We start from the raw sequence: 16,222 nt of genomic DNA on the forward strand, positions 1-16,222 counted from the left end.
TGGGGCCCCGTCGTCCCCTTCCCCCACCTACAACATAAGGCATTAGACCCCACCGCGTCCGCTCCTCTGCAGGGCCTCCTGCCTGAAGGCCTGGTGAGCCCCCGGACCCAGACCCACCCGCCGTGCCCCGGGCACCACGGAGGGGCCGCACGCACCTCCTAAGAAAGGAAGACGCTGCCCTACTTGCGCTCCCGTGCAGCCACGCAAACGCACGCAACCCGCGGGGTCAGGAGCGCGGACCCCTGCGCGCGCGGACACCCAGAAGCGTGCAGGGAGCACGGCCTTGGCCAGGGCAGAGGTGGTCACGGGAGCGAGGCAGCCCCCCGCCAGGCACGTTCCAGCGAAGGGCACACGTCCGCGGGAGGTCCGCACGGTCCGCACAGACTTACAGCTCAGTCACAGCCCAGCCCCTGCGCTGCAGATTTCAGCGCCCCCGCCCCGCCCCCCGCAGGCCCTCACGGGCCGCTCACCCCCAATCGCTGCCGCGGGCCAGGGTCACCAGGAGACTAGAACCTGCTGGACTTGCAAAGTGAGGCGACCGAAGGCAGAGGGGACCGCAGACAGAGGCAGAGGGATGCTCCTTCCCCCACCCCCGACGACCTCTCGGCCCCGCAATCCTCACTCACCCCATCCCAGCACTCCGGCATCTTGCCGAGGGCGGCGACACGCCTCGACAAGGAAGGGCAAACAAAGGCCTGAGTCACCGGAGTCTGGAGGCCGCGGCAGCTCCAGCGGGAAATCAGCGGCTCTGTGATGGGGCGCCGCTCCCGTGACCGTTTATACGCGGGGCCTGCCCGCCCTAGGCCGGTCCCTCCTCCCTGCGGGGTTTCTGAGCAGCCACTCGCTCGCTGCGAGCCCCGCCTTCCAGATTGGCTGTCGGGAGACAAACCTGGCTCCAATTGGCTTCTGAGGGCCTCGCTCACCCAGCCCCCGCTCCTGTTACCCCCACTCCCCCCCCCCCCAGCAACACACAATCCTTGGCGGCCCCCAGGCCCCGCATCCCACCACCCCCGTTACACAAGCACACGCGGACAGCTGCAGCTAGCTGCACACTGAGTCCAGACGCAGGACACCGGGCCACGTGCACAGGTGGGCCCTGTGTCAGGTACACAGGAGCCTCTCAGGACACCCACACCAATGCAGGGCAGGGGGCGGCAGGGGCTTGCGCTGGACTGCACAGCCCTTGACCCATAGCCTGGGGGGCAGGGAGGGGCCTGAGACGGCCCCAAGCCCAGCAGCCACATCAGGAAGGCTGGCACCACAGCGGTGAAGGGGTGTGAGGGGTCCCTGCTGTCTGGGGCGACCGGGGTCATGACCCTGCTCCAGGAAGCTGCTCCTTCCCCACCAGCCCAGGGTCTCCCTGAGGGCAGCCCCACCTGCCAGCACGCCCCTGCCCGCCCCCCCCCCACCTGTCCGCAGTGCTGAAGGGGGGTTTCTGGGGCCAGGGGTACCAGCAGTAGGTAGAGTGTGGCATGCGCTGGCTCTGCCCACCGCACCACCCCGCTGCAGGGACTGGAGGCCACCAGGGAGGTGGGGGGACATGCCCACCCCCCACAGGCCCACCCAGCACGGGCCTGGCTCCCGGATCTCTGTGGAGCAGGACCCCCCAGCCCCCTCAGGCTCCGCCCATGCCCTGTCCCCCAGGGAAACAAGGCTTTGGGTGGGGAGCTGGCTGGAGACGCGCAGGCAGGAAAACAGAGAAGGGGGAGCGCAGGAGAGCAGAGGAGGGGAGGAAATGGGCCAGGGACGGGGCAGAGGAGAGAGCCCAAGGACAGCGGGAGGAAGGAGTGGCAGGGAGAAGGGAGGGTGCTGGGCGCCCGTGCCCCCATTCTATCTCTTTGGTGCAGGACCGCACCGCTGGCCCCAGCCTGCACGGACAGCCCGGCACACGGCGGGCTGCTCCGGTGGGGGGGAGGCGGTCACCTCCTTGTCTCTGGGTACCCGGTGACCTGGTCAACACCTGCCATGTGGGCTATTCCTGGCCGTGTCCTGCGCCTGGGGGGCACCGGGAACCTTCCCTGCCCCATTGCTGACCTCTGGCTCTGGAGGCCAGGGCGGGGTGTGGGGCCCTGCGCTTGCCTGGGGCAGCCAGGGTGTGGGACGGGGTGTCGCCCAGCCCCTCGTGTCCCGGCCATTCTCCCTGTTCCCTGCGGCCACTTGGACACGGGAAGAGGCTTCAGCCAGAGGCAGGCTGCAAAGGTGCGGCCTGTGTGACCCTCCCACACGTTTCTCGAAGTGACCTTTCCGTTCTTTGTGCCACCAAACCTCTGCTCCTCCGTGGTCCCCATCCAATCTCACACCCAGTCCAATGTCTGACCTCTCAGTGACCTTCCCACCCTTGGACTCAGGTGAGAAGCTGACCTCGGACACTGCCCACTCCACGCCACGGGCCCCTTTCTGCTCAGCGCACCTGCTTCGAATCCACAGTCCTGAGTCTAAGCCCCAGCTCCCCACCCACTGGCTGGGCAACTTCAGGCAAAGCTCAACCTTCCTGAGCCCCAGGCTCCTCAGCTGTAAGCAGAAACTGTTACTTCCACACGGGACGGCTCTGAGAGTGAGAAAAGGCCACACAAATCACTCTCGACCTGACCCCACACCTGCCCAGGCCTTGCCCACGTCTGGAAGAAATGGGACGACCCATGTGCCTTCCCGAACTGCCGACCCCTCCCTGGAGTCTGCACGGTCATGGCCGAACAGGGCAGGCTGTGGTCCTGCCGGCCAAACCCAGTCACCAGCCATCGCTCGGCTACGTCTCTGCTGTGCGACCTTGGGCAAGTCGGTCAACCTCTCTGAGGCTCCACATCTGTAAACAGGCAAACAGCAGCGCCTATGGCACAGGCAGCTGTAAGGATGACACATCGTGCTCACAAACCCACGAGAAAGGATCAGGAGTCTTGACGCTGCTCACTCACACCTTAGCGTTCATTTTACCTCCCTGACACCCACTGTACAGGTGAGGAAACTGAGGCAGGGGCTGGTGGCTCTGGGATGTTATGTCGCCAGCCCCCTCCTGGGGAGGAAGTCCCCACACGCCCGCAGTCCTTTGGAGCAGGGAGGACAAAGAGGACTCCTCGGCGGCCTGCAGCGCTGACCTCTCACTGGGCCCGGCTCTCTGGCGGCCACATCTCTCTCTCCTTGAGCTCCTGCTTGTCCCTCCCCACCAGGCCCCACCCTGTCCTTCCCAGCTCCGGAGCCCTCGGTGTTTGCAGCTGGACTGCCCGTCCTTGAAGGGGCTCGTGACCCAGGGCCGGATCCTCACTGCAGAGCCTCCTGGCCGCCCGGGGGAGGAGCCAGCCTGTCAGCCCAGCTCCTGCGTCACCCTTGTGTGCAGACCACGAGGCCGGGGCTGTCCTAGGGCCCGGAGACTGACCCGGATCGCAGTGAGAGCCCAGGCCGTGGGGCCGGGAGGAAGGTCCCACAGGGTCTGAGTTTGCCCAGCATGCTGCGGTGGTCGGCGGCACCCTGACACCGGTGAGGCTCCCACCGGGTCTGCCGCTGGACCTTTTCAGAGACCCAGAGATAACGGGCCGCTACAAACTCAGAGGGAAGAGATGGCTGGCCGAGGGAGAGGGATCATTGTGAGAAGGAATAAAAACAAAGAACAATTTCAGTTTTCACAAGGAAGCTGGCATCACACTAAAGAGGACATGGTTGTCCCGGCAACAGCTGCCATGGAAACAGGAGCTATTTTGGAGCAGCAGCCTGGCTATCATTGGAGGAAAATGCTGATTCAGATGACAGCATGCCTCCCTACCGTCTCCATCCTCACTCCCCCAGGCCTCCCTTCCCCCATCCTGCTCAGGGAGGGAGGGGGCACCTCCCCACCGGGCAGGCGGCAAGCGGAGCCACAGCACGCAGTGAAGGTGGTCCCAGAGGCTGCCGGCAGGCGAGGTGGCGAGCCCCCGATGCTCCAGGCACATGGAAGGGTGTGGCCCTCCGCTGGGACCAGGCTGGGTGGGTGAGGGGCCCGCCCGATTTCGGTCCCCATCTCCCCACCTCGGGGAGGCTGTGAGCTGAGACCTACCTTCCAGTCTGTGTCCACGGCCAAGAGGAAGGGGTCGGAGGTCTCCTGAGGGAGCAAACACAGGCGTGGGCGTGAGGCCGGCTGGCCAGGGTGTCCACAGGGGCGTGGCCCATTCATCTCAGTGTGGACGCCAGTGATCCAGGGCTTCCCGAGTGCCAGGCGCCGGGCTAGCAGGTGCCTGGCGGGTGAGCCCGGGCACAGCCACTCACATCACTTTCCCGATTCACGTGGAACGTGAAATTTCCATTGACAGGAGAGTGGGGCGAGGCTCCGAGAGGCTGAGTCACACACAGGGCCGCCGCGGGGCGGCATCTCTGCCACCAGCCCTCGCCGTTGGCCACTCTGTCCTGCTGCCCCCGAGGTCTGACTATCAGGGCACCAGGGCAGAGGCCCGGGAGGGGGCAGCAGGGCCATGACCTCCACCCCCACTTTAGGGACCGGGAGGCTGAGGCCCCAGCATACACCCGTCTGCCTCGCACTGTTGGAACACCAGGCCCCCTGCTTCCGGGCTCACTCAGGCCGGCCCGTGTGTCTGTGACTGGCGCCCGCTGCTCCCGCTGGGACCACGCCCGGCTCTGCCGTCCGCCTAAAGCCTGGCACAGAAACCCGGATGGACAGGTCTGACCCCGAGGACGTGGGGACCGTGGCTCAGAAGAACCCGCTATTCACAAGGCGGCAGGCGTGCGGAGCGGAGGAGTGGGGACTCCATCCCGTGGGTGCAGTCGCTGCACCCTCTCTGGGTCGTATTTGGGGAAGGAAACCTCGGGGGAGGGGGATGGTCAGCACATGCCCAGAAAGAGCGGAGTTGCCAGGAACCTCTCCGCTCTGAGCTGTGAGGCTGAGCTGCTCAAGGTCCGTGGGGATCAAAGGAGAAGTGCGGATCGCTTCTCGGCCCTTTGGCTGGGATCCAGTGTAGAGTCCGTGTTATCACTTTAAAGGAGAAGCGTGGCGTGGGCTGTGGTTCTGTCCTGGGTAGTGGGCACTCCTGCACGGGACCCTATGCCACGGTGTGCCACGAGCTTCTACTAAACCAACACGTGCGACAAGGAAGACGACCTCACTTCACGGCAGTGGGAGGGAAAAGAATGAGCACCAGCAAGCCACTGCCCCTGGTTGGGGGGCGTGGAGAGGGTTGTGGAGACAATCTGATGGCACTAGGGGGTCTCACGCCCAGGGACGAAAGCCCGGCTTCGGGAGATGGTTGGTTATGGGTGGACCCTCTCACTGGAGGACCAGCCTCGAGGGGGCCAGGGAAAGGGACGTGAGACATTTTTGTCCTCGAGACCCCAAGGGTTCAGTCATCTCAGAGGAGGGACGGGGCAGTTTTGTTAAAAACGAATCAGCACGAAGGATGAGGCTGAGAATGTCAGGGGGTGCCATGTGCGCTCAGGGTGCTGGGGGGTGGGGGGTGGGGGGCAGGACCACAAACCAAGAACCAGCAGGAACGATACAGGACAACCCAGAGACCCCCGAGGCCAGGGAGGAACTGCACTGGGGGACCAGGGCGGGGGGAGGAATGGGGGCTGGGGGGGGCGGTAAATGTGTGGAAGTATTCTCTCCTCACTGGGCTCAAAGGGCTACTGCCCCTGGCGGGTTGCGGAATAAAAAGTGAAAGGGACAGACACGCTGCAGCGGGAAAAGGAGACTCTGCCTGTGGGTGCAACCGCCCGGGGAGGGGACAGCCGGCCGCTAGGAGCGAGGCAGGGCTGCACCGGGGTCACTGCAATCGGCCAAGGCCACACTGGGAACACCCAGGGGGTTGTGGGGGGGAGGCTGGGGGCAGGGCGTTCATGTGCCTTTGGAGAAAGCAGATGTGACCCGGTCCCCAGCACGGGACTTGTGCGGAGCAGAGAGAGGACAGAAACTGAGCTGGGGACCCTCATGCAGGGTGGGGGCATCTCATGCAAACCCTCGTCCAGGTCCAGCGGCGGGGGGTGGGGGATGAGGCGAGAGACCCCAAAGGCAGCAGAAAGAAGGCGGAGCCAGGCTGGTGGTCACAGGGGGCGTGTCCTCCGAGGGGCAGCGAAGGGCTGGGCCAGGCCGGCGGAGAAGGGGAAGGGGGCATCTCTTGGGGTGCCCTGCTGAGGGGAGGGGTGGAAGGCGCAGACACGGGACCTGTGCGGCCAAGGTGCGCTGAGCTGTCTGTGCCACCCACAGGCGCACACCCTGTTCACCAGCCAGCAACACCCCCATCCCGCCCCAACCCCTCCTCCTCTGCTCATGTGCTGGGGGCAGGGGTCCCCGGGGGGCCACCAGGGGCCCCATCACGCCCGCACCAGAAGGCTGGTCTCTGCTTGCCTCCCTCTGGGCTGCAGCCCCATCTGCAGCCTCCACCGTGTGCAAGGCTCCGTGCCGGGCGCAGGAAGGCGCTGGGGCACGAAACCCCCAGGGTCAGGCAGGGCCCGGGAGAGGTGAACGCGGGGGCCAGGCACAGAGCCTTGAGGGGTGTCGGTGTTGGAGGCGGTGCTCAGAGGGGGCCTCTCTGAGGAAGGGGCACTTGGGCAGAGGCTGCCTGAAATGAGGGGCTGGCCCTAAAAAGTCCCGGGCTAGCGTATCCCGGGTATGAGGAACCGCTGGGACCGGGTCCACTTGTGCCAGGAAGAGCAGAAGGCCCGGGAGGCAGGTGAGCAGCGGGGAGGGGAGAGCGTGGAGGGCGACGGGGGTCTTGCCCTGGGCCCCGGAAGGGCTGTGGCTGTATCACTGAGCAAGGCGGCAGCCGCCGGCCACCTGGAAGCAGGAGTGACACGAGGCATTTGCAGAGGGGTGTGCAGAGTCCCGGGGCCTGTGGGGAGGCTCCCGCAAGCACGCGGACGAGAGACGGTGGAGGGAGGAGGATTAGAACAAGCGGCCTGCAGAGTGGGCAGCTCACCAGCTGTCTGCTGGGAGCTCCTGGGGGCACCCTCCGGGAATCAGGACTTGTAAGTTAACTCCGGGTTCTGCCTTAAGGTTAGACTGTACGCTTCTTGGGGGCGGGGCGGCAGCCTCGTGGGGCCCTGGCCAGCCACGCTGTCCCAGCACGTGGCCCTCAGTGGTTCTTGGGCTCACCTCCTTCCGGTGGGAGGCTGGGGGAGGGCAGCCGCGGGGTCAGGGGCTGGGTTCCTGGCTCCCCCTCTGTAAATGGGGAGGTGGGGCGGGCTCTGGGACGGCACATCCAGCAAAAAGCCCCAGGCCGGGGGCCTCAGAAATCGATGGGTGTGGACCCACGCTGGGCCTCGCAGTGGGGGAAGGTGCGGGGCGTCACCACCACGGGAGGTGCGGGGTAGAAATCACTCTGGGATCTGACCCCAGAGCCCCGATGAGGGCCCTGGGGGGCAAAACAACAACCTCAAGTGCCTCTGTCCACGGCCCCCACTGGCGACCCAGGCCCTCAAACCTCAGAGCTTGCCAGGAAAAGGAGGAGCAGCTGCAGGCCAGGCCAGGCCCCCTCGGGTGGGGAGCACAGGGTCCCTGGTGCCCACCGCAGCGCCCAGCGGGCCCCCTCCTGGGGCCCCGGGGCCTCCCAGACCCGGGGGCTGGGCTCAGCCCCAGTCCGTGATTGCAGTGAGGCCTCGGCCAAGACCTCGGTTTTCTCGTGACTGCAGCGGGAGTGACTTTCCTAAGGAGCCTTCCAGCCTCAAAGGCAGACAAAGCCACCGAGGTTGGCTGCGTGGCGGTCATGCGGCCAGTCAGCCTGGCCAGGAACGCTCCCAAGGCGGGGACAAGGCTTCTCAGGGTGGCCTGAGTCAGCGGTCCCCAGCCTTTTTGGCCCTAGGGACCGGGTTTTCCGCAGACAGCGGTGGGCGGAGGAGGGTCAGGATGCAGAGCTCAGGCGAGCTTCCCTTGGGGCCCGGTTCCAACAGGCCACGGACCAGTAGCAATCCACGGTCCAAGGGTTGGGGGCTCCTGGCCTGAGTATTCCTAGCGCGAGGCTCGCCCCATACAGAGGGTCAGTGGGACAAGACGGGAGGGAAGACACGCAGTTTTCTTCTTGGCCACGAGGGGGTGCCCTTCGCCCCAGGACAGCGAGGGGGCGACTCACCAGCTCGGTGGCGTCCTGGCCCCGGAGCAGCGGCTTCTCCTCGGGGAATCGCAGCTCCTGCAGCCCGGCCATGGTCACGTCGTGGAGCAGGAGCCCTGGGGAGGGGGTGAAGACCAGGGTTGCGGCCCGATGCAGCAGGGACGCCAGGGCCTTGCTCCGACCCTCCCAGCATGCGCCCGACGCCCGGGCTGGGGAAGGAGAACAGCACCACCCCAACTGCTCCATCCCGGGGTCCCCACGTGCGGGCCCATCCCAATGCTTCACGGGGTGGGGGTGGGGGGGCAAGGCGCCGGACTCCGCTGCTTGGCGCAGGAATCTCAGTGTGTTATTTGTCCTTCAAAGTTAAAATACGTTTCAAAAAAGGAAAACAGGAAAGAAAAAGAAAAGCAATACAGGATAACCCCTACCCCCCTGTGGTCCAAGTGGCCAGTGGGGTCCTGGGGGACACAGGGGGGCACAGAGCTGAGAGGGTGTCCAGAGGGCCGTGCAGGACAGGCCTGGGTGAAGGTGGCCCTGAGAGAGGCAGGGGGTGGGGGGGGCACGACGACCTGGCAGTGCAGCAGACAGAATGATGTTGAAGCCGGGGGGCGCCTGTGATGACATGCCACCCTCGGGGATGGTGACACACGGCAGCCACTCAACCCACAGACACCAAGAGGTAGGCCCCGGGCCCTAGTGGGTGCCCTGGGAGACCCCGGGCCTCTGAACCTCAGTGGAGGAGAGGATCATAGGTGCACATACATGTATAAATACACGCCTGCGTGTGTGTTTGGAGGAGCCAGTGGTGGGGAGGGGCAGTCAGAGAGGGTCCCGAGACCCCACAACCCACCGAGCCTGGCACCACCACCCCTCCCCTGCATTTCAGGACGGCTTCGCTCAGAACAAGCACATGAGAAAATATTAAAGCGCACTAGACGTCGAAAAGATTTAGATGAAAGCAAAACCCTTTTTTTTTTTTTTTTGGCCAAAGGAACTGGCAAACTGCGCAGAGCTGGCGGAGATGCACCGAAGCTGGCATTTTCTGAGGGCGCTGCGGGCGTGTGTGTGCGTGCGTGCGGACACGTGTTTCCGGAGGGCAGCTCCGCAGGACGAGCTGCAACTACTGACAAGACTCACACTCTTGGGCTCAGCCATCCTCTCCCTGGAAGGAATCCCTTAAGGAATCCAGAGAGGGCAGCTAATGACACCTGTACGGATGCCCACCACAGTGCCACTTATACTGCAGAGAAAAACCGGAAGACGCTACGTGTATCCGCAGATGGGACATCAGACGCACAGACTGTGGGCCTGTGGGACCGGGACTGATAGGAGACAGTGAGTAGCATGGGGAAATGCCTGTGTCTGCTGGATTGAAAAGGCGACGCTCACACATACAGATCCCAAGTGATGGGAAGTACAAACAGGCATTATCCCGGTGGAGGATGGAGAACTACAGCTTGCCATCTGAGATCAGGAAAAAACGCCATTAAAAAAAAAAAAAAAGACGATCTGGTTGAAGATGGGTAACGACCCCTTACTCTCTCGCAGGCTGCCATGGCTCCAAAAACGCTTTCTTGTGCTGCTTGTTTGATTTCGCCCCGATGGGCAGTGAGATGAGGAAGCCAAGGCCAAGGGAGGACCACGGGCAGGTCCAGAGGGGGCCAGGCCTGGAAACGGGGTCTTTGGACTCCTGGTCCAGCCCAGTGCCTGACCTGATGGGGCCGCCCCTCCCTCCCTCCCTCCCGCATGCTTTTCCTTCCCAACTCTGTTTTCAGCTTTTCTTACGTGTGAAGCCTCCAACTTTCCCTTCTGCCTCAAAGGCTGCCCATCCCACTAGTGGTCGGTCCATAGATGCACCCCGCTCCCCCGCCATATCCTGCCCCTGCCCACCCCTGCTGCTTTGGCTTCCCCCTGTGGGAGGCCCAGTGACCGAGGGGTGGGCCCCGGGGGGGTGCCTGGGACCCAGGGGCACAGGGCCACTGGGAGACCCAGGCTGCAGCTCCAGACCGTCCCTCCCGTCCGAGGCACGAGGCAGCAGCTCTCCAAAGTGATACCCAGGTGCTGCCTCAAGGCCGGGGGTCGCCACCAGAGTCTGCTTTGGGGTTGAGATGTGCCGAGGCTGGGCTGGGCGCGGCTGGTCCGCCCGGCCTCATGGAGGGCTGATCGAGAGCCGTGGGGCTCCCTGGGAGAGCCCTGTCCCGAGAGGCCGGGCAGGGAGGCCGGTGCCCACCCAGGCCCCCAGGTCCCGCATCTCCGCCAGAGCACTCGGTTCCCAGTGGTTTCCGGGGAAACCAGCTAACACCATGCAGATGGGCTGTATTTTTAGTAAGGCGTCCTCGCCTCTCGCCCCCACCCCTTTCTCTTCCATCCTTTCTGATGGCTGCACGCTCACCCGCCCACCTGGGTGGGGAGCGAACAGACGGGGCCCACCCTGGAAAACTCTTCCAGGACTTTTTCAGCTGCCAGCCTCGCTGAGCACCCCATTCGGTTAAACACCTGGGCAGCACTGGGGTGCCCCTGCCCTCGCCCAGGCCTGCTCTGAAACGCTCCAGAAGACCATTGTCCCCAAGGACGGCGCTATGAAAAGGGCTGAGAGAGGGCAGTGCAGGGGCAGATGGCCTGCGATGGAGGGGTGGGGGGGGGGGGAGAGGGCTGGGGAGAAACCCCAGGACCCGGGGAACTGGGCCTGTCTCAGCCCATGGGAAAACAGGGGCAGCAGCCCAGGGCCCAGCAGGCCACGCCGTGGAGCTCCGGGACGGAGGCCGAGGCCCACAGTCCCCTGGGGATTGGGGGAGGGCGGGGGTGAGGGAGCAGGGAAGTTTCTTCCTAAGAAAGTTATGGTTTGAAAAAACCACCATGCAGAACAGAAACAGACTCAGACCCAAGAGAACATTCTGGTGGCTGCCAGAAGGAAGGGGGTTGGGTGGCTGGGCGGAAAAGGTGAAGGGATTAGGAAATGTAAGTGGGCCGTCCCAGAACGGCCAGGAGGATGTAAAGCTCGGCACCGGGAATGGAGCCGGCAATACCGTAGTAACTCTGCATGGTGCCAGGCGGGCACCAGGGTTGTCGGGCTGCCGCCTTGTTAGATACATGAATGTCTCATCACAATGGATACTGACACAATACCATCTGTTGCCTGCAGGCAGTCCGGAGTCCTGCAGGTGGGTGGCCCCTCACATCACCCTCTGCGCCCCCTCCTGAGCTTGGGGCGGGGGGCAGGGTGCGGGGGGCAGCGCAGGGCAGGGACTAGACCCCGCCCCCGTGCCAATCCGCCCCCCCCTCCCCAGTTCATAGAGGAGGGAAGAAAGGCTCAAGGAGGGAGTGACTGTCCCCCGGTGGCAGAGTCCAGAAGGGACCCCAGGGTCCGTGCTCGGAAGCCCCGCTCCACAAGAGCCCTGTCTCCCCGCGGAGACGGCAGGAGGGTTCGGGGACACAGTGTTTCTTTTCCCGTCCCAGCCATTCTCCCCTCTCTCTGGTCACAGCCCCCCAGTGTGTGCCCAGCCTGAACTAGACCAGCTCTCCTGCTTCGTCCTTGACTCCGGCCTGTGAATTCCCATCTCTTCACCACACACACACACATGCACATGCACGTGCACTCGCACACGCACACGCGTCCTTCCAGCACATTCTCTCTGTGCCCCAGGCAGCCCTGTTTGGATTCTGACACTCAGTGGAGAGACCCCAGCTGACGCAGGAGGCACAGCCGGCCACAGGGAGCAGGAGCCTGGGAACGCCCTTCCCCACCTACCCCTGCAGCAGCGATGACAATAACAAAATCACTCGTGCCTCGGGGCTGCTGAGGCGGGCCAGCGTTGGTTGAATGGGGTGAGATGAATGCACAGACCGAGAACTCTCTGCTGAGACCACCCCCACTGTCAGGGGATCGGGACCCCTCAGCGTCACGAGGTGGTGGGACACGGTGGTGGGACACAGCACTGACTCTCGCGGCTGCGCTGCAGTGAGTGGGTTCGGCCCCGTTTGGAGGGCCACCTGGCAGTTGCTAAAAATGCAGAGGTCCATCAACCCTGCGCCTCCATCTTTAGGGACTCAGTTACTCCAAAGGAAAAGCCCCCGTGTGCACGAAGGCCGCTCGCTGCCGCCGCCCTGTGTGCAGTAGCAGCAGCGCGGTGCAAATGGCCCAGACGCGCGTCGGGAGAGCGGGCCCATGAGCTCTGGACACCTACGCCCAGCGTGCCACGCAGCTGTTAAAAAAGGAGGAGGCTCCATGCAAACAGAGAGGGAAAGCATTCTAAAATATGCAGGTAAGAGAAAAAAGCATGTCATAAACGAGTGAGTATAAACAAGCCCATTTTGGTAAAAAATATAGGTACACGTATTTGCAAATTTAAAAGAAAAGGTCCTCAAATGATTCAGGGTAACTGTAACAATTCTTGTCTCTAGGAAAGGACGTGGGTTTGGAAGGGTGTAGAAAAGGGGTTGAGCCCTGGCTGGTGTGGCTCAGTGCAGTGAGTGCTGGCCTGTGAACCAAGGGGTTGCTGGTTCGATTCCCAGTCAGGGCACAGGCCTGGGTTGTGGGCCAGGTCCCCAGTAGGGGGTGCATGAGAGGCAACCACACATTGATGTTTCTCTCCCTCTCTTTCTCCATCCCTTCCCCTCTCTCTAAAAATAAATACATTTTTTAAAAGGGAGATTTTTAGTCTACAGAGAAGATTTCATCAAATCTAAAGCATCACTGATCATAATTCACTCTCACATTTTATGCACCAATAGAAAAGAAAAAAAACGCTGCCAAAATTAAGACAAAACACTTTCCCCAACTTCTAACCTTTTATTTTGAAACATTAGACTCATAGAAAAACCAAGGAGGAGACAAAGCACAGAAACTTCCCATACACCCTTCACCCAGCTGCTCCTGAGGGTGTCACGCTGTCTCATTCGATTCAAGGAACCAGGAAATAAAACACGGACCCAGCACTTTACGTGAATGTCACCAGTTTCCCAGTCCTGCCCGAACCCAGGACGCCAGGGCGCACGCACCTGGTGGTCACGCGGGTGCCTCCAGCCAGGGGCAGCCCCCAAGTCTGTCTTTGTCTGCCATGCCGTGGACACTTCTGAAGACGACTCACCCTTGATTTGCATTTGCCTGTGGTTGGCTTGGGCTCGGGCTCGGGTCATGCGGTTTTGAAAAGGACACAGCAGCAGTGTTCTGTGCCCTTCTCGCCGCCTCCTCTCTGGGGTAAGGGAGGTCAGCCTGTTTCATTACTGGGACATCAGCCTCCACACTCGGTGAGGGGGGCGTCTGCCGGTTTCTCCAGTGCACAGTTACCGTGTTGCCTTGTGCGATTACTGCCGTCGTGTGAGAGGATGCTTCAAGACTCCATAAACACCCTGTTTCTCCTCATGCCTCCACCCCCTAATTTCAGCAACCATCGGTGATTCTGACCCACAATGGTTACTGCGGGGTTCGCTAACCGACACTTTTCCACTTCCATCATCCTTTCCACGTGTATCCATTGGAATTGTCCTGTGAGAAAGAGCTGCCTCGTCTCCTCTGTTTATTTACTGACAGCAGTATGGACTCGCGGAGATTTCTTTCGTCCTGTGGGTTATAATTCATCGCTATTGTTATGTATCTGTTTAAACTCTGCCGCATTTGGTCACCGCGGGTTCCTTCCGGTTGGCTCTCGGGTCCTTTCTCCAGGGGCCCTTCATTTTTGGGATCGCTTCTGATTTTCTAGCCCCCCCGAGGAGCCCTGGTTCCTCTTATCAGAGATGCTGTTTAGAAGCCAAGATCTGGGCAGCATGGGTGCTCGTTGCTTCTGGGGTGTCAGTGTTCTAGGGCGTCTCGGCTGGCAGAGCTGCAAAGTATATGCAAGTACAGTATGCTAACACACACACTTCTGTATCTACCCAGCTGTAAAATCTGGAATTCATACTGATACATCTTTGTTTTTGTTTTTGGCAGTTTTATAACTTTATTCAACAATCAGCAGCTAGTTCTCATCCACATGAACTGTGTGTAGATTTTTCAAAGTGGTGACAGGTCCAGAGGTGACCAATGTTTGGAGCTCGTTTGGTAAATCTTCGCCCTCATCGCCTTTTCTGGGCAACCGCACCCGGATGTGGTAGGGACATTCCTTACTCCTTCGGCCCCCAACAGCTGTGCTGAGCCTGGTGTCGGCGCCAACATCTGGATTCCCGTCTCCTTCACGGCAAACTTCTGGATCTCTCTGAGTGCCCAAGGGGCACGCTTCTTGAAACCCACTCCCTGGGGGTGCTCGTGGATGTCGATGGTGCATTGGTCTCTGGTCACTTCCTCGTGGACGGCAGAACGGCCCTTCTCACATCCCTGCCCTGCGGGAGCCATTCCGCCAGGCCCAGGCTGGAAAGGAAGGAGCCACACCGACACCTTTCACTCCGACTCGGCACCACACAGTTTATTCGGACTTCCCCTCTTTTTTTATCTGCAACTTTCTTCTCCCGTGGTGAGAAACACGGTGCTCAACACCCACAATATTTTTGCCTGTATGTTCATGCCTTGTGTACAAAGTAACTTCAGTGCAGTTACACGCATATCGAGTTATCACTGAGACCTTTTTCCTTTCTCGTGCTCACTGTACTTTGGGGGGTAGTTTACCCTTTCAGACTTAGACCCAGATTTTTATTGATTTATTTTTAAAGATTTTATTTATTCATTTTTAGAGAAAAGGGAAAGGAGGGAGAGAAACATCGATGTGTGAGAGAGACACCTATTGGTTGCCTCCCATACGTGCTCCGACCAGGGACCGAACCTGCAACCCAGGCATGAGCCCTGACCAGGAATCAAACCCACAACCTTTCAGTTTATGAGACAATCCTCCAACTAAGCCACATCAGCCAGGGCAAAAATCACTGTTGCTATTTTTTGCTTATATCCTTTCAGTCTTTTTTTTTTTTTAGTGGTAATCTATATACTGCAAAAGGTTTAAAACAAAACAAAACACAAACTGTTTTGAAACATCTTTTGGACCCTGGAGCCAGATGTCCTGGTTCAAATTCCAGCCAGCTACTTAACATCTGTGTGTCTTATGGCAAGTTACTTACCCTCTCTGTGCCCCATTTGCCTTACCCTTAAAAGGGGGGAGTGAGCACACACCTCACAGGTTGCTAAGACGATGAGTTACTGTGGAGAAAGCACTGAGGCCTGTGCCCGGCACATGGCAAATGCCACGGAAGGGCGAGCTGTCATCGCCATTATTATGACATTATCGGTACACAAGGGGACATCTGTTCAGGTGCAGCAACAGCTTCGGCAGCAGGATCCGCAGCTGCCTGGGGTTCCCTGGTCTGAATGCATTCCCGTCGGGTTAACCTCCTCTCCAGCCAGGCACTGAGATGAGTATTTCTGGGTTCCTTTTATCTTCTATCAACCACTGCGGGATAAACGCCCTGGAACCAATATGTCTGCACACATCCTTATCTGTCCCCCAAAAATCCAGCTGCCGAGTCACAGACCACACACATATTTAAGCTGTTGATGCCACCTTGCCCTTCATAAAAGTCACACCCCTGACCCTCGGCCTGCTGGTCACCCACACACCGCTCACCAGTGGCCCTGGGTGCACTCAGTGACCACTCCCCCCTCCCCTCCTCCAGCCGGGCATCTCACCTGTGCACCCCATGCCTCCATCGCCACGCCCCGGTGAAGCAGTCAAGCTTACTGACATGCGAGAACTGGAGATAAGGGTTAGAGGTCTGGTCGCCCGCCTCCTGCGGTAAGTCTACGCCTCCCTTTCCCCCACGTGCCCAGTGTGGGTCCACACCCCCGGCACCGATCAGGTGCCTTTTCTTTTTTTTTTTTTTTTAAAGCATTCATTTTTTTTTAAATTTTATTTATTTATTTTTAGGGAGGGAAGCGACGGGGGAGAGAGAAACAGAGAGAGAGAGAGAGAGAGAAACATCAATGTGTGGTTGCTGGGGGTTATGGCCTGCAACCCAGGAATGTACCCTAGCCGGGAATCGAACCTGGGACACTTTGGTTCCCAGCCCGCGCTCAATCCACTGAGCTACGCCAGCCAGGGCTTCAGGTGCCTTTTCAACGCAGTCGCGAGGTTGTGCGAGACGACACGCCGCTCCATGCGCTACGACGACACCAACATTCCAGACCGAGAAGTTTTGCTTTTTAGTCCACATCAAGTGTATTTTTAAAAATGTCCAGCAGCCCATACCGAGGCCCCCAAGGGACCGTTTCAGAGCCCAGC

The 16,222-nt window shown here is 60.8% G+C and overlaps 1 protein-coding gene across 5 annotated transcripts in view; it reads right to left on the bottom strand.

Annotated features, from left to right (window-relative positions):
- The window catches only part of NDRG4 (NDRG family member 4), a 31,803-nt gene that overhangs the window by 11,255 nt on the left and 4,326 nt on the right, over positions 1-16,222 (bottom strand). For 3 of the 5 annotated variants that reach the window (XM_045819168.1, XM_045819165.1, XM_045819164.1), the window contains exons 2-3: positions 8,043-8,137; positions 4,025-4,069 (exon numbers count right to left, since the gene is read on the bottom strand). In XM_045819168.1, the coding sequence (XP_045675124.1) occupies positions 4,025-4,069; positions 8,043-8,114 (117 nt within the window). In that variant the 5' untranslated portion in view covers positions 8,115-8,137. Of the gene's footprint in view, positions 1-626; positions 784-4,024; positions 4,070-8,042; positions 8,138-16,222 lie in introns of those variants that run through there. The other 2 variants (XM_045819167.1, XM_045819166.1) reach the window with 1 other exon arrangement.

The sequence above is a fragment of the Phyllostomus hastatus genome, unplaced genomic scaffold (assembly GCF_019186645.2).
Source record: "Phyllostomus hastatus isolate PE091 unplaced genomic scaffold, TTU_PhHast_1.1 phas_scaffold_345, whole genome shotgun sequence".
Taxonomy (NCBI): domain Eukaryota; kingdom Metazoa; phylum Chordata; class Mammalia; order Chiroptera; family Phyllostomidae; genus Phyllostomus; species Phyllostomus hastatus.